A 21,515-nucleotide genomic window follows, 5' to 3' on the forward strand; every position below is an offset into this window, starting at 1 on the left:
TGGGTAAATTATACCGAAAATTATACCCAACCGCACTAAATTATTAATAAATTTAAGTTTCAGTTATTTAATTTTAAAAACTTATAAAATAATTATTAAATTGTTTAAAAGTATCCAATTATATTATTAGATCATTCAGAAGTTTTTATTCTAAGTCATTGGATTATTAAAGTTTTTTTTTTAAATCTAGTTAGTGAGCTTTAAGTAACGATTCAACGATTGGCACCTAGGATCAATACCTAAAGATGAGTAGAAGAACATACTTTAAATCCAGGTCGTTTAGACGATTAGTGTCATAGATCGAAAAAGAAAATTGTTTAGATTTTAATTTGTAGATTCATGATGTTCAAAATTGTATATGAAAAGAAATTGAACTGTAGAATAGAAAGGGAACAAGAGCTTTTGATCGATGTAGGTGGTACGAATAAAAAAGGCCATACAACAATAAATTTAATAACCAATTACTTAAATGAGAATTTTTGAATATTTCTAGTGATTATTTTGTAATTTTTTAAAATTTAATGATTAAAATATAAATTTACTAATAATTTAGTAATGATTTGTAAGTTTTTAAAGTTGAGTGATGAAAATGTTGCAGCGACGTCCTAACCTCAGGTGGCTGGTATGGATAGTAAAAGGGTTTTCTTTTCTTTCCAACTATTAGATTATTTTACAGTTTGATTTTGTTCTGATTGTTAGGTTGATGTATTTGTCCCGAATAAGCTTTTACTGAAAAAAACATGTAAACTTACTTAGTATTATTATTATTTGAGCAATATTTTATTATTATTTAGGAACGTGTCCATCATATTGATGTGTTTCATGGTTTATCAAAAATGAATTTATTGCATTATTTCTATAAATGATTCGGTCTGGATTTTAAATTTTAATAAAATTTTATTCTCTTCCTCGAAATTCACTCTTTTATATTCTAAGATAAGGATGATAAAATCTTAAAAGATATGAAAATATGAAGGAAAATAATTAGGATTGATGATGAAGAATAAATGCAAAGGTGAAAGATTTGATTACAGTACACCCGTGACTATTTATTTAGGCAATCGCGTTGATTCACGGATCTGTTAAGCTTGCCTGCCTGTCATTGTTTTGCTTATTTCATTTTTCAACACTTCCCTCGAATTTATTTAGTTGCCTGCAACATCACCCGACAAAGGAATCTGAATATTAGGATTTAGGAGAAACAAAACTAGAGTAAATGGCCAATTGGTGGGTTAGAAGTGGATCATAAACTACACTCGACTCCACAATCCAATGCCTTTCATCAGCCAAGGAAAAGCTCTGTTTTTAGAGAAAAGGAAGCAACTGCAACTCTGCAAGTCAAGGTGATATATCTCTTATCCACCCTGGCTAGCATGTTCTTGTTAACATATTGGTATATAAAATATATACGTGTCAAACATATATCTGTATTTTACTTTCATTGTGAAATTACCATTGCAAGTCAACTTTAGGATATTAGATGAATCTGGTATGTTAATTGAGTCTGTTTTTGGGACTTATTCCTTTATCAAGTTTCAACCCATCAAAACCATCCATCTGGTCCTAGTGGGGATGTTCAGGGCTTGTTCTAATATTAGATCATAGAAAGAGAAACCATACTTATCAATCAATATAAAAATGTATGTGTCTATATGTGAATGCTTGCATTCGGTTTTATCCTTCCTGGTATTTAGCAGACATTTGACTGAGAGATTGAAAACGAACCATCCAATTTAGATTAATGAAATGAAACTAGAACCTTCAACATATATAGAATAATCTAAATTTGCAACCACCATTTTACTCAACTCCCAGTGTCCCAAAAAACATGCACCCCACGTTCAAGCCATTGCTCATAAATGGAAAAACAAACAAAACAATCACAACTCACAGGTGTAAATTCCCCAAGAAACATACTTCGTCCCTAAATTCATTTGGAAGAGGGGACTTTTATGTTTTCCTTCCTTTCCCTCTTCCATACCTCTCTCGAAAAACCACCACCACAATACCATTCTCTTCCTTGCTTTTTGTTTTGACTCCTCGGCCTCAAGTTCTTGTTGAAACCTAAAAACAGAACATTTGAACATGGTTCAGCAAGAAGAAGACAGATCCTGGTCTAATATGTTTGGTCTTAAGGACTCACATGATAACAAAGGAAGACATGCAAAGAGTTTGAGCATTGACAGTGCTGTTAAATTTGATGGAGCAGCTCTTGATCACAACTCGAAACCTCAAAGCGACAGGTGTCCCAAGTTGAATCGAACCTTTGAAGAAATAACTGCTGCCTTCCAAGCCAGAGAAAAGCAGCTTTTAGCTGGCAAGTTTCCGTATTAGTTTATACTGCTATTGTTGTCCTCATTAATGTATATTTACAGTACAAAGTGGTTAAGATAAACTATCTTTAGTTCCTGGCACAGATGATTGCTTGCTTGCTGGTTTTAGAAATTCTGAAATGGTTTTTAATTCAGATATGGACCAGATGAAGGAAAAGTTTGCGAAGTTACTCTTAGGTGAGGATATGTCAGGTGGAGGGAAGGGAGTTTCATCGGCTTTAGCACTGTCTAACGCCATTACCAACCTTGCTGGTATTTCCTCCTTCTGAATGTTTATAGTCTCTCCCATATGAATGATAACAAAATTGAGAATTAGCTTGATTTTCGTTCCTAAATGGCTTTCAGCTTCCGTTTTTGGTGAGCAATCCCGCTTAGAGCCTATGACGCCTGAAAGGAAATTAAGGTGGAGAAAAGAAATAGATTGGATGTTGTCTGTCGCTGATCACATTGTTGAACTTGTTCCTTCCCAACAGAAGGGCAAGGATGGATCCAACATGGAGGTATCCGAACTCCCATCCCCAGCATCAGAGTAATTATAAGGCGATATATCTCTACATGCATTTTCTGTTGGGGTCAATTATTATAACTATCTTTATTTCTTGAATTTTTTTAGATAATGGTCACAAAGCAACGTATAGATCTTCATATGAACATTCCGGCCCTGCGGAAACTTGATGCAATGCTGATTGTAAGGACATAGAGTCTATGGTTTTTTAAAGCTAATTTGAGCTTAGATTTTCTCGGTGATTATAAGCAACAAACTAGAACCTGATTTAATGATAACTTACAATGGTCAGGATTGTCTAGATAACTTCAAGGACCAGAATGAATTCTATTATTTGTCAAAAGATGCCTCGGACTCGGAGAAAGGAAAACACAAGAGAAAAGATGATAAATGGTGGCTGCCTACCGTTAAAGTTCCCGAAGACGGACTTTCAGATAAGAGCAGAAAAAATCTGCAGAGCCAAAAAGAATCTGTGACTCAAGTGCTTAAAGCAGCAATGTCAATTAATGCTCAAGTTCTTTCAGAGATGGAGGTCCCTGAAAACTACATTGAAGCCCTCCCTAAGGTAAAAGCTTTAAAAATTTTCTAATATAATCCAATGTTGCTTGAAAATCTGTTCTCATAATCCCTTTCCTCATCACATTTTACTTATGTTTTGCTAGAATGGGAGAGCTAGTCTTGGTGATTTAGTTTACAGGAGTATCACAGTTGAATTCTTTGACCCTGATCAATTTCTCTCCTCCCTGGACTTATCGTCCGAGCACAAGATTTTAGACCTCAAGAACAGACTTGAGGCATCAATAGTCATATGGAAGAGAAAGATGACCCAAAAGGACGGAAAATCGGGTTGGGGTTCTGGTGTTAGCTTTGAGAAGAGAGAGCTATTCGAGGAGAGAGCTGAAACCATCTTACACATTATCAAACATCGGTTCCCTGGACTTCCTCAATCTTCACTAGACATCAGTAAAATCCAATACAACCGGGTATGTACTTGTACGTCAACTGCAGATAGAAACTTTATAACACATTGTGATGACCCCCTTTGTTTAAGCACTGCATCATTGTTATGTATTGTTGCTTTTTCCCTAGTATCCTACGACATCAATGGCAGTTCAAGTTATTTGAGGATTTCTTGTTTGGATCGCAGGATGTTGGGCAAGCTCTCCTAGAGAGCTATTCGAGAATACTGGAGAGCTTGGCCTTTACAGTCTTATCGAGAATCGAAGATGTCCTCCAAGCTGATAATATTACCCAAAATCCTAATCCACAGCCATGCAAACGCAACAGTTTAAAGGACGACAGCCAGCCTAATTCAGTGTCTACAAGTCCAAGATATGATGTGGAAACAGCGAACGCAAAAACCCTATCAGATTTACTTACTTGGACCATGGATCAAAATGACTACGACGATAGGATGGACTCAGATGACGGATCCATAGATGTTGAACCAAGCATGCAAAAGCTAAACGTAGTGACAAACACTAGCAAGAAGTCCTATCTTGAGAGCTTGGCCGGAGTAAGAAGCCCTACGGAACGCCATTAATAGAGGAGACTATAAAAACTGGAAGCAGATAGAGAATAGAGAGAGTGTGTGTTATAGATAGAGGAATATTAAGTGTGAGAAAGCTTGACCTTCAACTATAGGTTTTTTTCAACCTAAATGGGATTACTCTTGACTTGTGGGCTGCTTGTTTCATTATGTATGCTCTATTCTTCCTCTTGTAAATAGGGAAGACAACTAAAACTCTGGAGTTTAAAGCCACTCCATATATTAATACCTTTAGAAACCAAGACAAAAGGTGTTTCTAGATTCATAGCCATGGAAAGAAATCATGTTTCTTCGTGGTTGTTTCTTCTATTTGTTTGTGAAATTGTACATTTTGGCAAATTTTGCTAGATTTTTCAAACAGTGTATCACTTACTTGGTAGTGCAGATCTGCTTTCTGATATATTACAAGAATTCAGCATTCAAATCTACAATTTGTCCAGAGAATTAGGCAGTTGTTAAATCCAATGGCAATGGACATATTATTAGTTCTTCAATGACAGTTCAGATCAGTAATCAGAAGGGATAGGATCGTTGTCAAAGAGAAGAAATTTTAAAGCTGAAAGCAATGCACCAGTTAAGCGTGAAACAAATGTCATTGGATCGATAGCCAAGGTCACATTTTAGGATTACATGTTTGAAAAGTGAAACAAGATACATACAATGAAAAGCTTAAAGAGTTTAACTAAATTAGATCTTGCCACGCGGCCCAGGCTTGGGTGGGAGTTGCGGACCTTTCTTGATCGGTAGAAGGTCATCGGAAGCAGTGGCACTGAGGTAAAGACCGAGGGAACCGCCTCCCAAGATCAGGAACTTGAGCAACAATCCTCTCTTGGTAAATGGAGCTGCAAATGTCTCAAAGAACTTGCTCTGCAATTCCAAACATTTGACCATACTTCTGTTAGTTAATGCAAATAATTCGTTTCTTGAGTTCCACAATCAATAAAACCAAACAGCATCAGACTTCATTCAGTTATCAATCAACTAAAGCAAGAAAGCCACCAAATATTACAGTATGGCCTGTATAAAATTACTCTGCAAATCTTTTCTCAGATACCAAATTCATCAAAACAGAGAATAAGGGTCAAACCTGGAGTGGGTTGTACGGTGAAGGTGCATCGGACCCATACAAGTCCCATTGCCCAGTTGTGTTGCCAATATCCTCCAAATCAAAGTATATACTCTTATCACCATACTTTGCTACCACAGCACCAGCCCTATCAAAGAAGGAGGTACACTTTTTTTTTATTTTAAAAATAAATTTATACACAAATGGGCTGAATTTAAACAGTAGGGATCTGCAGGTAAGAAATTAAGCTTTTGGGGTTACCTGTAGTTTTTGGGTTTGAAACTCTGGCGAGTTGACTTCACCAAGAGCTTGGTTCCATTGAGAGAGCTGCCACCAAGGCCCTTGATGGTCGTTGGTTGAACACCAGCTAAGGTTGCAAGAGAAGCCATTGCCTTGGTTTCTGGTTCCTAACTGCCTTTTTTTTTCAGTTCAGTTCAGTTGGCAGTGGGGTGTTTGGGTTTTTGATCTTTGAAATGGATCTCAACAGGACACGTGGCAAACTGGGTTTTCTCAAGAGAGATATGGAGTTCCATTTAGGTCCTGCCACGTGGATCAAACCCAGATAAGGCTATCCATTTTATGATCCTCAAAAAACTAATGGGCCACGTTCATCGCCTCAAAGAACCAATAAGAAATTAAATATTGCTATGTTTAGATTTTTGTATTTATATATTTAAATTTATGTTATGTTTTCTTATTAGACATATTTATGTTATGTATCTTGTTTGACAATTAATTATCTTTTATATCATATTCTCATACTTCTGTATCTAATGTTAAAATATATAATCCCACGTAGAATTAATTAGCAGTATCCATTTAATTTTTCTTTATAAAAAAATAAAACTTTCAAAAACTAAATCTAATACTTAATATCAATCAAAATATAAGATACTTTATAATTAAACCATAATTTCAAATATTTTTTATCAACACAATTATTTCATATTCAAATCTCACAATATACATAAATTGTTATCTTATAAAATTGAGATAACGTCGGAATAGATTTCAAGATATCTAATTACGTCATCTCATTCATACTCTCATTTGAAAAATTTCTCCTACTTACATTTATATTCTTTTGAAATTAAATATCTAATCTCACAATACATCATTATACTCAAAACCCTAAGTCTAGGTTTTAACTTTTCTTTTAATCTTTTACAAAAATCATGTTTTCCGACTACAAGAAAGCAAATAATGGAAACATCTCATGATTCAAATCATCTTGATAAGATTGATGAAATTTCTCAATCTCACTTTAAAAATTTGTAGATAGTAATACTAACGACATAAATAATTTTTCAGAAGAAATCGACGACAAAGATGATGATAATTATGAGTTTCTTTTAGAAGAAAAGGAAGATAATGATGGTGATGGTGATGGTGATGGTGATGATAAAGATTACTTTGATTATGATCAATCTCAAATAGATAATTAGAATAATCATGCTTATTTTAATAATCACTCTTTGTCGAAATTGTTGGTAATATAATTATTATGTCCACCATGAGTTTTGAACGTATCTTGGAAATCCAGTTACTTGCCTTTACAATTCGAGTGAGATTCATAACTAATCGAAAGGAAATTTTTCAGTGTATTGTTCTTACCGTATTGGATGAAGAAAAACATGCTTCATGTATATGAAGAACAAAAAGCTAGAATAGAATCACAAGTGATTTTATTGACAGTTCAAACCCGAAAGCTGTGTTGGAAGAAAATTTATGGAAATCCTATTGCTTAACAAAGAGTGATACCATAATTATCAATTATGGTAGCAAAAGGTTTTATATTAACCTAGATGCTATTAGTATTGTCGATATAGATTGTGAAGTAGATTTCACCCTTGGAAAGAAGAAAAGCGGTAAGAAACTAAAAAATCCGAGTTAAAATATTTGATGGGTTTAGCTAGAAAATTGAATGAAGAACCATGTTGCAGTACTTATCTGCTTAATATCGATAGAAAGAGAGAGTTTGATGAAGCAAAATCAAACAAAACTGAGAATAAGCCAAAGTATATTAGGCAAGAAACGAATAAACATGTTGCAGTACTTATCTGCCTAATATCAGCTGAAATCGGCAAAAATAAAGAGGTTGATGGAGCAAATTAAAAGAAAAATGAGAATAAGTCAAAGTATATTAGGCAGAAATAGGGAGGTTCATGAAACAAATTCAAAGAAAGCTAAAGTTTCGACCTAAATAAGGAGGTTGATGAAGGAAATATAAAGAAAACTGAGAAAAAACCAAAGTTTCAAGCATTTACAGGAAAGAGCTACACATTAGGTAAGTAATCTCATTTGGAGATGTTTCATTTGTATAAACTTTTTTATTTAATAATTATTTAAGGGAAAAATTTTGACTATATTTTTCCAATAACTTATATAATTTCTTTTTATATTTAAATTTATTAAACATATTTATGTTATGTTTAAATTATCTTTTATTTCATATTCTCATTGTTGGGTATCTATTAAAACATAAATCCATTTAATTATTCTATAAAAAAAACTCAAAAATTGAATCCAAGACTAATATCAATCCAAATATAAGATCCTTTTTCATTAAAACATTCTTAAAAAGAAGTTTTCTTTTAAAAAGATATAAAAATCACATTTTATAATGATGATAGTCACTGCTTCAAACGAATACTGTACTAGTTTACCCCATTTTACAATAATTGAATCAACCAAGAACAGAACCGGGCTCAAAAAATAACTGGGCATAAACCGCCCATAATCAAGTCTATCAACCATTCAACTCCTATACCCAACCCACATGCCCAATCCATAACAGATAAGAATAAAGAACTCACAAGTCCTTATCCGCTTCTTCTTCGACACTACACCCCAAAATGTCGATAACTTTTTCTCTCCAATCTCTCAAGCTTTCATCCCCATTCCTCCATGGCTCAACTTCCCTCCCTCTTCTCTCAAAACCCAACTCTTCTCCCCCTCACCAACCCCTCCGATCCCCGGCTTTTCTCCCTCCAATCAGGGCAATGAAATCCATGCAAGGCCGGGTCGTTTGTGCCACAAATGACAAGACAGTGGCAGTGGAAGTGGTGCGTTTAGCCCCGCATCCCAAGTACAAGAGGCGTGTTAGGAAGAAGAAGAAGTTTCAGGCTCACGACCCAGATAACCAATTCAAAGTTGGCGATTATGTGCAGCTTGAGAAGAGCCGGCCTATTAGCAAGACCAAGACTTTCATTGCGGTGGCTGTACCAAGTAGGAATGGGAAGCAGGAGAAGGAGGAGGCAGGGGAGCTTGGGATTCCATTGGAGTCTAAACAGACTCAAGAGCAGCCGCAGGCTTAGTGTTAAGCCCTTCGCGTGGGCTCCTTTTGTTGTTGGTAAATTTGTGATCTTTTGCAAGTGATTTCACTGTTTCAAAAACTGCTTTTCCTTAATGTAATAATTGTCGTTTTTCAAGGGTCTGGATTGTCTTTTGAGTTTGTCATGACATTCATTCTCTGCTCTATTTTTGATTGGTTTATTTGAATTGGGTTTCTTTTCTTTATTGGTTAAGAAATTGATGTTCTAGTGATAAAACCAGGATCGAGATGCTATTGAAGAAGCCGAGGAAATTTAAAACAACATTATAATTTGTGGTAGCACTATAATGTGTGTTGCCTTAAGAATAAAATATTTTTGAATTGATTTACTTGGATCATCAAGTTAAGCTGCATTGGGATTGTTCTGATGTAGTTTTGGTTTGAGAATTTAATTTGGGGTCCTAGACTTCAGCAGCAATGCAAAGATGTTCCACGCTTGACAATTTATTAGAAGGAGAGGGGATATCCAATTTTCCCGAAGCCAATCCGATCCGCCCTAGCAACAATACTACCTCATTCCAATTGCTGATGCAAAATGAAAATACTTAATTTGTGAGTGATTATCCAATAAATTTAGTCCTTAAAAACCTCACGTAAGCTTCTCCGTGATGATTGATGCTTCAAAGGTCATAGTTCTATTTGTTGGTATTGAGCCATAAGTAATTAAGATTGGTTTATGGTTGACTGCAGCATCTTGGCAATGGCATGCTGTGAGATAGTTTTAGTAGTGTAAAAACCTTAAATTCCTTTAAAAAACAGTGGATAAATCAACGTCCTTCAGGGCATATATAAGTCGGTAAAGCAATCAAGACAACCACAATATTGCATCAATGAATAGTAATTCTATACATGAGAATATTTCACTCTCCTACATCTAAAATGATTTTTAAATCCAAACTCTCTGAATCCAGCTTGCCCTCCAAAACATGCCTGGTGTCCAAACCATCTGTGCTAACCAAACAAGGAATAGAAACAAACCCACATAACAAAAATAGGTCATTGCTTAAACCTGCAAGTTGTGGGGGAAAGAAAAAAAAAAGAACTATGAGTTTTACAGTTAATGTCTACCTAATCAAGAAGGGTATTTGATCACCCATCTTCACATTGCAAGCTTGTCTTAATGTTTCGTAATGTGCAAGATACTATTGTGTTGACAGATTCCACAGATTCCATGGTTAGTTTGGCAGTCGGGGAGCTGTTTGTTAGGATTTGGAAAGCTACAGTAAGCAATGATCCTCCTTCGGTATCATTGCTTTTCTCGTGCCTAGAAGAAATCACTAATGGCCTTGACTCGAGTCCGTCAGGAAGAATGGAGAAGCCTGAAGGTAATATGGCCATGTTGCTAGAGTCACATCCTGTGATCACTGATTGTATTCCAGTTACATCCACATGAGCAAAGACCACCATGGATTCAAAAGCATTAGTGCAACTATCTTGGAGCACCCACATGCTATTCTCTTTTGACTTCATTGCCTGAACAGAAAACATGATGCAGCTTAGAATGTTGTATACGGTTAACAGGGGAAAGAAACACCCTGAAGAACTTACTTGAATTGTTACTGCATTTCCCCGATCCTTTCCTTTGGCCAAGTTTGCAATGGATTGTACAGGACCTCCGTTTGACATGATATCCCACTAGAGTTTGCAGAAAAAAAATGGGTAAATGACTATTCATAGAAATTCTTATTTTATAATTCTAATATTTTTTTTTGGCACAAAGAAATCCCAGGTTATTTGTGACTTCTTAAACGTGATTGCATAAATTAATTGAGCTAAATTATAGATTCCCTAATGGCTTATTCTAGTGACTGCATTAAGGCAAAAGCTACACTATGTAGTAGTACCTCACTGCGACGAGATTCGTCTCTCAAGAAATCAAATAAAAGAGTCGGAGAGACAGGCAACCAAACGGAAGAAACAGCACAGACGATGACCCCATGTGGCTCACCGGGGTCATTTAAGTTTTTCCTGGAAGATACTCTAATGTCTTCCCCTGTTTTTGTAGAGACTTTATTCCAGGTATGATAACTTGATGCTCCAATTGAATGACAAAAGCTCCATGTCATTCTCTGGGCCAATTTCAAAATACTCTTCCTCCCAGCCAATGTTGCAACACCTAAAATTTTAATAACAGGCATTCGTCTGAAAATTTTCTTTGCACACAAAATAAATGCCATTTGTTAAATTACATGACACAATGGACAAAAATTTAAACATACCAGTTGAATCCTTGGTAGGAACATTGGTTGCCATGAAGAAAACGAGCCTTTCACACTGATGTTGCAATGTTGCCATCCAATGCCTTGCACCAAATGCTAGTCCACTGCGAACAATGGTACGGAACAACGTGTGAACAGTGTTTTTCTGGCACTCAAGGTGTTCCACCCAAATCACCTGAAAATTAGTTAAAAAGTGGATTCATAAGCTTGTTTCCGAAATGAAACTCTATCAAGTGAAACGAGAAAGAAAGTTCTAAATTTGCTGGCAAACCATGAATTTCCCCGAAAAGAGCTATATGCATTTGTATGTATACCTTACAATGGCCATTGGTTTTATCCTGGATGATGCAACCTGAAGGACGTTTTCTGCATTTCACTAAGGATGCATCGATATTTTCTTCAACTTTGTCAATAGAAACGTCGACAATTGCCCATTGTTCAGCACTCAATTGCTTGCAGTACCGGACAAAGTACACTTCTCTGGTAGGCACCAAGGGTGTGAGCATTTGCAGCTCAGCAAACATCTGCAACCATTTCAGAGTACCAACCATCAATGCAATGTGTAAAACTTAGTTAAAAACATTAACTTTATTTTTTCTGTTTACAAGGAGATTGCAGTTTCGGAACAAATTAACAGATCGAAAGTGATGGTTAATATTGAAATTTTAATTTTAATTTTAATTTTATAGAATGAAAGTGTCTTATTGGGTGCAGTGTAAATCACCACCCACTAAGGAAATCTCAATATTTACAAATGTAGAGATATTTTTAGCAAGGGTTGTGCACGCACTTATGATCTGTCTCTTCAAAGCGTCCAACGAGAGACTTTTATTTTATTATATTCATCACACTTGAGTTTTTATAAGATTGAGAGACAAAATCTTCACTGGATCCATTAACTCCCGATGATCAACACTATAAAAGTTTATCTCGAAAGAATTAACTTCCTTTCAACAATAATTCAACAAATTTATTGTGATGGTTAAATTCTAAATTTATTAGTAAGAATTATTTATTTCAAAAGACTAAACTATAAATATTTTTTGGGATCCCTAATTACTGGAAAAAATAACTAATAATGCGAAGGGTCGGTGTCAAAAGACCTTGGTCTTCCGCTGCGTTTAGAGTACGATTGTAGATTAGTTTATTGTAGGTTAGAGACATAAAAAAAGGAAAAAAAAGTTTCGACTTTTGACGTGGACCACTGTCTCCTAAAGAAGGAAACCGTATATAACAAGATAGCTCAAATTGAAAATAAAATTTTATTTAACAATTTTATTATCACCAGTACTTCACAAAACATATATATATATACGACATTCATTCTGTTGATGAAAATAAATAAAAATAAAAAATAGGTAAAAGTTAATATGGTGATTATTATAAAAATAATACATAAAAATAAAAGAAAGTAGTTTCAAAGTAAAATATTTATATAATTCTGTTAATTTTTTTACTTCTTTTTGTTTTGTTTTGTGTTGTTCCAAAACGACAACATAACTTTATTATTAGTATAATTATAATAAACATATAAATATTATGATTGAACAGATAATTTAAAAGTTATAAATAAAATTAAATATACATTTTCTTGAGTAAATTTATATTTTCAGCTCCTTATTATATACATTAATACTTGTTATCTTCTCATTCTTTGAAATATTGTTGTTAAAGTGGCTTCACATTATATCAATGTAATCTATATTATAATATGGCTGAAATTTATCGAGGTTACTATTTCAATGCTATATAACTGCTACTCCACATTATCTTGAAAAGCAGATCGTAACATCGTAAACGGTAGATCTAGAAATGCTGAATATGACATAATTACGTTATAAAAGAAATATAATTAAAGAAAAATATAAAGTAAAATTTAATACGAAAAAGAAAACTCTTTAAGATAATACGTGTACATATATATGAACAAATTAAATTTTATATAACATAAATTCTAACGTATCAAGTTATGTAGATATAAAACTAATTTTTTAGAAATATATTTATTTATTTATAATGTTATCTTTAATATTGTATTTTAAAATAGTTTAATTCAAAATTATTATATAAAGTACTTGAAAAAAACATAAATATTTGTGTTTTGGCTTTTAGACATTAAAAAAAAAAAAAAACACGGCAACAAGAATTGCGGACAGAGAAATTAGGCAACTTACCAACTGTACAGCACCATTTTTATTCGGAGCTTCCCCATGGCAAATCACATCAACAGTAGCAGCCTTTGAGATTATGCATGGGAACATTTCCTTCCATTGATTCTATTGAAAGAGAACAAATTAAAATCATATTTACAGTTAACTATAGAAATGACTTCTATATATATGCGCATATTGATTCTTACCGCATCCATGAAGCTTTGTACCAGCCTCGGGAGATCAAGAAAAACAACCCCAGTCTCTCTAGAGGCTTCAATGGATCTTTTTGGCCTCCCATTGCTTGAACTTTCAACAGAGAACTCTTTGACGTACTCATCGTAGTTAAGTATCTCCCGACCCGTCTCAACGCTTCGAACCCACAGCGGTTCACCAGCCGTAGCCATCTTTTGCAACTCTTCCATGGCTTGGTTTACAATCTCCATGATTCTCGACTTTTCAAGTCCGAAAATCCCAGTGTAAAAATCCAATGAACTCCTGTTTTCTTGGTCATTTTCAGATGAACATGAACCAGTCGTTGATGCACCCGGAGGGTATTTTCCTATTACTGTTCTCAGTTTTTCTACCTGCAAATATTTTGAAACTGAATATATTATGGACATTAAATAAAGATTTTTACGAGAGAAAAAAAAATCTATTGATTATTAGCTCTCAAGACCTCGGCTTTGAGTTTGGCATTCTCGATTCGTAGTTGTTGTTCTTCAGCTGTAATGGAGCCATCTTTGGCAGTGGTAGCCATGCCACAGTTGAGGCAACACGCTTTATTTATAGTCTCCCTCATGGCTTTGTTTTCATCTCGGAGCTTATCCAGCTCTTGCTTCAACAACGAATTTTCATGGCGCTCTTGTATAGCCTGCAAATTGGCGCAACTCCATTAACACCAGCAAAGAAATACTCTGATTTCAACTAAAGCTATATGTATGGTGAAAACTTTAGAAGAGAAAAACTGGGATTACTTTGATTTGTGTTCGACGATTTTGAAACCAGAACTTGACTTGCCTTGGAGCAAGGCCTAATTGTTTACTCAATTGCTGCCTTTGCTTCTCATCTGGATGGGGTGATTCCTTAAACAGCCTGAAAAAGTTTTACATTTCATTCAGTTCTTCATACAAGGCAAATAACGGTACTTTAATTTGTTACAGACAGAAATACAACAAATCTCATCATAAACTTCGATCATATGAGGATAATAATTCATGTCAAGCAATTAGAGAACAAGAGAGACATCACTTCAGCCATGATTAAAGAAAAAAACAAAAAAAACCAAAGAATATGGCTTTTGGTGCATATGATTTTATTATCAATCTTTCATGTAAAAACAAAGCTATAAAAGGCAACTAAAGTCACCATAAAACTTTGGGACATCTTTAACTTTATAATCTTGTTTTCTTCTGTAAGCATGTCACTAACTTTCTCAGAATTAATTTAAAATATTTCCAAACTACTCCATGCATGGTAGTGTATGTCTATATATGAGAGTTTGGCATATGTACCAAATTTATCGTAATTAAAACATTTGGTGAATTTGAATTAAAATTACCCAAAGTAACTCGGTTTTCATTGTAGCTTGGATTCGGATTTCAGATTTACTAAATATCATTGCTTTCAAGTCCTTAATATACTTATGAGAATTGCATAAAAGGAAAAGGGGGGGGGGGGAAGAGATGAAAATGGGAGATTTACGCTTCCATTTCTCTGATTTGGTCGGCGGTGTGACGATGATACTTCTTTCTCTTCTTCTTTTTGGACTTATCGGCGTCATCCTCGTCATCGTCGTGATCTAGCAAGTCATCCTCGGATCTTGATCTTGCAGGGCCCGAGTTTTCGCTACTGATTTCTACAGTGTCATCTTTCTTACTACCTGATCCTCCTCCTCCTCCGCTTCCTTCATCTCCTTCCTCCACCTCCATACTCGCACTCGCAGTCGGAGCTGCCGCCGTAGCACCGGCATCCCGGAATATCCCGGCCTTTATAAAAACACAGACGTGAAAAAGAAACACATACAAGTTGAAAAAGGAGTTAGCTAGTCATACGTATGAGATATATATACATGATATTGAGAAACAAAAAAAAAGAAGAAGAAAAGTTAAAAGCTACTTACAAGGCTAAGGGAGAGAGCGGGAGAAGCAAAGAAATCTTTGGTGGGTGGGTTAGTCATGTCGACGACGCCCATGGCAATATGGGATTTGGATGAGCTGATGAAATGGTTGTTTTTAAGGGGCAGGAAGAAAGGGATAGAGAGAGAGGAATTAAATGTGGGGTCTCATCGATTTTAAGGATATAAAACAAAAATGAACTCACCCATCGCTTTTTATTTTATTTTATTTATTCGTTTCAAATAGTAAAATATTAGAGTGAGGAGATTTTCTGCCATGGTTGAGTTCATAAGTAAGGCTCAGAGAGGAGAAGAAAAGGAAAAAAAGGCTGGTAGGAGTTGACTGTTAGATATTTGTAAATGGTAATGTGAAAGACCCAACTAACTTTAAAGCTGTTGAACGCTTGGATTGAGCTCACCAACGGTATTTTCAGTTTATATATAATGCTATGGCTCCAGCTTGCTCGCTTCAACTATGGGCTCCAATAGAATATATATTATATATATAAAAGAGTAATTAACTTCGGATTTTGCCAAGATCATTAAACAGTAATTACAAATTTAAATGCAATGTAATTAAATTTTAGTGAATCTCAAAAAGGTGTCGCTAGAAATTGACAAATCCAACATTTATGAGTATATCAACATGCCAATAGAATATTTATATATATAAAAATAAAAGAATAATGATTTATTATAGGTCTGAATTTGAAATTTTATTGGTCGAGATATACATTTTTTTGGTGATAATAAAATAAAATTAACTAATTACATAGTAATATTTTGAAAAGAAAAATCGTCTTTAGACTTATCCATATTGAGAAAAGCGCGAATCATCATGAGAGAGATTTAAAAACCTGCAAGTCATTTTTTCCAGCCAAAACTTATTTAGCTGAGTAATCCATAATTTGATTATATTCTCTCATAATGTACCGTAATGATCACTGACTTTTTTGAGATAAAATACTATAGGGCATACCATTTTCTTTTTGCCTGAACTACTTTATTTTTGTATTAATTTTTTAAATTTAAATCCAATCCAAAATCATCTTTACTTCACAAGAATTGCTCATCCTACATTATTTTTCTTTGCAATTGTAAATAATTTATTATTTTAAAATTTAATGTCAGATAAAGATAAAGGTATTAAACCAAAACTAGAAGCAGGTTTCACTCATTGTTTTGGCTGCCTCTAAAGAAGATCAAAACTACTCTTCTTTGTTACTGTAAATTTCATACCTATTGGTCTTAATACATTATACTCTTTTAGAGGACAATGAACACATCTACAGATTGCTTAAAATATTCGCAAAACACATTATCTAATTATAATCCATTAATATATTAATATATATTTAAAACGTGTGTTGATAACACCGTATAATATTAAAACTTATACACTTTTATGCATTCCATTAACCTCTCGCATTTTAAATTTTAATAATTAAGAGTTTAAAGCTGGTATTTGATGCATTTAGAATATAAATTAAATATGTACGATTCATTAATGGTATAGATACCTTATTTAGTTTTATCGTAATTTGCTTTATTGAAAAGGTGAGGCTCATTCTTCCTGGCATGTGGGGGTGAGTTTGGATGGATAGTGTGTTTATTTGTGGTTTGTGTAAAAATAGTGGTAGCGGTGAGATTAGATAATATAGCGATACTGTAGCGTGAGACAAAAAGTAAGTTAAACGCATTATATCGCCCCCCACCGCCCATCCAAACCCACCCTTAATTTTGTAGATACTTTTACTATGCAATATTGGATAGAGGTTCAGTTTGTTTTTGGTTCAACGTTTACTCATTGGTTAGATTCGACGAATTCTATGTGAAAAAATCAGCTACCAGCATTCCCAAATGTAACGTAGATGGTATTTTATTTTGTGAGGAGTAGTGTTGAAGTTTTGCGGCCATTGTTTAGGACCATAATCGTGCTTTTATTAAAGGGTTGGTTGATCATGTTAATAATTTTTTGGGATCCCCTTTTATTGAGATATTTGCTATTCAGGAGTGCTATCATGACTTCGCATTCAAAGGTTAAATAATATTGTGATTGAACTTGGTTGTCAAAGTATGGTCAATGTTTTAAATCTTCCAAGTATTGATGTAATTGAATTTGATAATCGTGTTAAAAATTGTGTTCACCTCAATTCCTTTTTCTCGAATTTATCTTTTCAATGGACGAAAAGGGAGACTAACAAAGCGACTCATAAATTGACTAGGGTTACTTTATTTTACACTTTTTTTCATGTTTTGAGATACCAAACAAATATAACATTGTGAGTTCAATTACTATATTCTGACTTTTTTTGGTACTACTTCAAGAAGTCAATTTAATGAATAAAATAAATGTAATTTATCAATTTTCTTCAAGAAATAAAAACTAAAATCCAATGAATCCAATAATATTTTAAACATAAAAATAACCATAAGTTATTCTAGTATAGAAAAATAATTACAAATTATTAAATTTTGTCACGCTTCGTAATGTGGGTGGAAGAAAATACTTTATGTAAAAACATTTTTAAAAATTTATTTGACAATGAAAATAGGTAGACGAGTAATGAACTTGAAATTTAATATTATTGAATGTATGTTCAATCCTTTAATTTGTAACTTGTAATTTTTATTTAAAGATGATATAAAAATATGAAAAGATAAAAGTATCATAATAATATTAATTATAATTTAAAAGAAGATGTATTTATGTAATTTCATAACTAAGTGGTGATCTAGTTAAGGGTGACACCAACTATGTAAGTATTAGCTAACAAATATAGGTAAAGTGGTAATAAATTTATATTTTAAGACAATTGCACAAGTGTCCAATTATTAAATTTGTAATTTTAAATTCTTTTGTTTAAAGATGATGTAAAAGTATGAAGACACAAAAGCGTCATAATAACAATATTATTAATTAAAATTTAGATGAAGAGGTATTTCTGTAATTTCATAACTAAGTTAGTGATCCAATTAAGACTGAGGCGAATCTAGGAGGGCTGGCAGGGGCCCCAGCCCCCCTAAAATGGAAAATTACTATTTAAGCCCTTTAATTTTTTAAAAAATTTTAAATTAATAAAAGTAAAAATGCACTTTGATCCCCCCAAAATTATAAAAATTTGATTTAATCTTTTAAAAATTATAAAGATATAGACTATTAAAAATTAAAATTTCATTCGGCCTCCCTAAAAAAACTTTCTGGCTTCGCTCTTGAGTTAAGAGTGACGCCAGCTTAGTAAAGGGCTTAAATATAAGAATTAGATTCCTTAACACTGTCAAAAAGGGTAAACTACACCCAAAGTCACTAAACTATTAATAAGTTTATATTTTGGTCCCTCAACTTCAAAAAGTTACAAAATTGTCACTAAATTATTCAAACGTTTTCATTGAAGTTATTAGGTTGTTAAAATCATTATTGTATAGCTTTTTTTTTGTTTGCACCACATTCATCAATCAAAAGCTCTATTCCTCTTCTCTACTACAGTTTAGGTTTTTTTTTCATGAAACAATTTTGAGCATTACGAATCTGCGAACCAGAATCCAAATAGCTATCTTCTCCAATCTCTGTCATTGGTCATAAAATTAACTTGGATCTAAGGTATGTTATTGTACTTGTCGATGAGTATTGATGCACCGTACCAATCGTTGAATCACCGCTTAGAACTCGCCTGCCGGACTTAAAAAAAAAAACTTAACAACTCAATGACTTAAATGAAAATTTTCGAATAGTTCAATATCTATTTTGTAATTGTATGAAGTTAGGTGACTAAAACGTAAACTCACTGATAGTTTAGAAACCTTGAGTGTAGTTTACCCAAAGATAAAGAATTAGCTAAGCTCAACTTAGCTTAGCCGCTAAGCTGAGCCATGATAGAAAGGAAGCGGCTTCACTTGATCAGTAAAGGTCAAACAAGTACAGTCATTGAATATGAATATTTTTGTGAAGTTTGTGAGCTATGTAAGTTGTCTGTTACTCTTTTATTATTATTAATAAGTTTATTATTATTTAATTATTATGATTATTTATTATTATATTTCTCTGTGTCTTTATATATATAATTTAATGGGTTGAAATAAGTGAAGGCAATTAATGTATTTGACTCAAACTTTTCAAAATTTCAAAACAATCCTATCACAATGTTTCAAACATGAAACATTTGTATGATATTTTAATATATAGACTTAGGGAGATAACTGCAAATTTATTATACGATAACATTGTTTTCCACAAAACATTTAGCTCGCACTATCAAATATGGGCAATTTTGTTTTCAACAAATTGCACTAATTATTAAAATTAATTTTAATGAAAAGAGAATTTCTTTTGGCTAAAAATACGAAGAAGGAAACCACGACCTTGATAATTAAATCCTGTTATTATTTATTTAAATGCTTATCTAATAAAGTTCATTGTTTTTCTAAGAAAGTTAAAATAACAAGGAATTACTGTATGTTGTTGTTTTTTAATTATTAAATTTATTTGATAAGCCAAACCCTTGTTTTCCAATAATATTTTTTTAATAAAATATTGGCCACCAGGGAAAGTGACATGACATCCCTCTAACAGCAAAAATTTTTAGCATCAAACTAAAATCTTATTGGGCAAATAATCCACTTTCGGTTTAACCAAATAGTGAAAAAGCTGAGGATAGTCAAATCATGCAATTATACTACTTATGAATGAATTTAGGCTAAAATATTCGAGAAGTCCCTATAATACGGGGTCTTGAGTAATTTAGTCTTTTTTTTTTAAATGAATGAGGCACTTTAATCTTTATATTATTCAAAAGTGAGTAAAAATGAAAATTAAAAAATGTTGACGACAAAAAGAAAACCTAAATTGCGAGGAAATGCCAACGTGTGTTATGTTGACATGAATTATATGGTAATAGAGATTTTAAAAATAAAACAAAGAGTATAAATTATTTTTAAAAATTTTGAAATGATTATAAAAATTAAAAAGAATTCCGAAAATTCAAGAAACCTTATAAAATTAGAAACGTGTCATATTGGCGTGAATGATATGGTTTTTTTAAAGAAAATATTATAAAATAAGAAAGAAAGAAGACAATTCAAAAAATTCAAGTTATAAATTTTAGAAATTATAAAGAAATAAACATTTAACCAAGGTACTTATTTTGAATGAAATTAAATAACTCTTACTTTTATAATACGGTAATCTCCTGAATAATTTAATCATGAATTTATGTTTGAAAAAGTATAAATACAATATTTCAGATATAAATGCAATATATTTAAGAAATACAATATTGTATTTGTATTTAAATATTTAACATATTTTATTTTTAAAATATATATATATTTAAGGATTTCTTATTCTTGCAATTAATAAATGAAATATTTAATACAAAAGGTTTTTCACAAAACCTTAATGGAGGTGACAATAGGAAAAGAAATTTGGTGATTTTCCCATCCCAAATTTTCTTTCTTCAAAGTCAAAGATTATTTTTGTTTATTTATGCATTTATTGTTATTCTTTGGCCTCAAGTGGGTTTTCTAAGATGGAGAAAACTAATGAAAGTACTCTTCTTTTTTAACAAAGCTTTCTCTAAAAGATAATAAAATATGAAAAGCTTTTATGGTGTTAGTATGATTTCAAATGGATTATTGGTGCAGTAGATTATTTTACTTCATAATTATAATAATTAACTTCATCGTCATTACTATTTTTAATATTATCGAAAATAAATATACCGTTGATTCAAAAACACCCTAAATCACTCACGAAAAAAAAAAAGCAGAGACAGAGGAATGAAGGAGAATTTCCTTTCGTCTTCGAAATCCCATGGCATTGTCATCAATCATCATGCTATTATTTTATAAGATAATCTTTTAAGTACATGGGCCCTTAAATTCCGACAAAACTGGTTTTAGCTAAGGTCGCCATTAAACTTTCAGGAAAGTTTTTTTTTTTTTCTTTTCTTTTTCTTTCACAGATTGGAAATTAATTGAAATTAAGCGTGATTTTGATAAAATATAAAAATATTATAATTATAATATAATATTTAATTAAATGTATTTATAATTATATTGAAATATTATTTAATAAAAAATTTTAAAAATGTCTTAGATTAGGATAAGTAGATCAATAGCTACTAATGCTGAAAATGTTATGTTGTTTTATTATCTAAACATTTATATTAAAATAAATTATCACTTTTTGTTAAAAATTAAATATTCAATTTATTATATTTAACTTTTATCAAAAGTTATTTAAAG

The 21,515-nt window shown here is 32.6% G+C and overlaps 4 protein-coding genes across 8 annotated transcripts; 2 read left to right on the forward strand and 2 right to left on the reverse strand.

Annotated features, from left to right (window-relative positions):
- The first annotated feature begins 951 nt into the window (after positions 1 to 951).
- Positions 952 to 5,867, forward strand: LOC105767920 (rop guanine nucleotide exchange factor 12). 4 transcript variants are annotated; one of them, XM_012587512.2, is made up of 8 exons: positions 952 to 1,343; positions 2,095 to 2,317; positions 2,469 to 2,585; positions 2,679 to 2,833; positions 2,947 to 3,021; positions 3,131 to 3,403; positions 3,501 to 3,821; positions 3,986 to 5,867. In XM_012587512.2, the coding sequence occupies exons 2-8, from the start codon at positions 2,122 to 2,124 to the stop codon at positions 4,379 to 4,381; spliced, it is 1,533 nt and encodes a 510-aa protein (XP_012442966.1). In that variant the 5' UTR covers positions 952 to 1,343; positions 2,095 to 2,121; the 3' UTR covers positions 4,382 to 5,867. The 4 variants fall into 4 exon arrangements, with proteins under 4 accessions (XP_012442966.1, XP_012442967.1, XP_052486664.1 ...); XM_012587513.2 differs by having other exon boundaries at positions 954 to 1,343; positions 2,210 to 2,317; XM_052630704.1 differs by lacking the exon at positions 2,095 to 2,317 and having other exon boundaries at positions 954 to 1,343.
- On the reverse strand, positions 4,962 to 5,896 carry LOC105767924 (photosystem I reaction center subunit VI, chloroplastic). The gene is made up of 3 exons (XM_012587517.2): positions 5,715 to 5,896; positions 5,475 to 5,601; positions 4,962 to 5,254 (listed from the first exon to the last, which is right to left on the reverse strand). Exons 1-3 carry the CDS (start codon positions 5,840 to 5,842, stop codon positions 5,075 to 5,077), a joined length of 435 nt encoding a protein of 144 aa, XP_012442971.1. The 5' UTR covers positions 5,843 to 5,896; the 3' UTR covers positions 4,962 to 5,074.
- Positions 5,897 to 8,252: 2,356 nt separating this feature from the next.
- LOC105767923 (30S ribosomal protein S17, chloroplastic) lies at positions 8,253 to 8,884 on the forward strand. The gene has a single exon (XM_012587516.2). It carries the CDS (start codon positions 8,309 to 8,311, stop codon positions 8,768 to 8,770), a length of 462 nt encoding a protein of 153 aa, XP_012442970.1. The 5' UTR covers positions 8,253 to 8,308; the 3' UTR covers positions 8,771 to 8,884.
- A 692-nt stretch (positions 8,885 to 9,576) lies between these two features.
- LOC105767919 (homeobox-leucine zipper protein GLABRA 2) lies at positions 9,577 to 15,504 on the reverse strand. 2 transcript variants are annotated; one of them, XM_012587510.2, is made up of 12 exons: positions 15,279 to 15,504; positions 14,861 to 15,144; positions 14,134 to 14,251; positions 13,836 to 14,030; positions 13,366 to 13,743; positions 13,181 to 13,282; positions 11,321 to 11,530; positions 11,007 to 11,181; positions 10,632 to 10,903; positions 10,336 to 10,422; positions 9,856 to 10,260; positions 9,577 to 9,733 (listed from the first exon to the last, which is right to left on the reverse strand). In XM_012587510.2, the coding sequence occupies exons 1-11, from the start codon at positions 15,348 to 15,350 to the stop codon at positions 9,877 to 9,879; spliced, it is 2,277 nt and encodes a 758-aa protein (XP_012442964.1). In that variant the 5' UTR covers positions 15,351 to 15,504; the 3' UTR covers positions 9,577 to 9,733; positions 9,856 to 9,876. The 2 variants fall into 2 exon arrangements, with proteins under 2 accessions (XP_012442964.1, XP_012442963.1); XM_012587509.2 differs by having other exon boundaries at positions 9,577 to 10,260.
- Positions 15,505 to 21,515: the final 6,011 nt, after the last annotated feature.

This window comes from Gossypium raimondii, chromosome 5 (genome assembly GCF_025698545.1).
Source record: "Gossypium raimondii isolate GPD5lz chromosome 5, ASM2569854v1, whole genome shotgun sequence".
Taxonomy (NCBI): Eukaryota; Viridiplantae; Streptophyta; class Magnoliopsida; order Malvales; family Malvaceae; genus Gossypium; species Gossypium raimondii.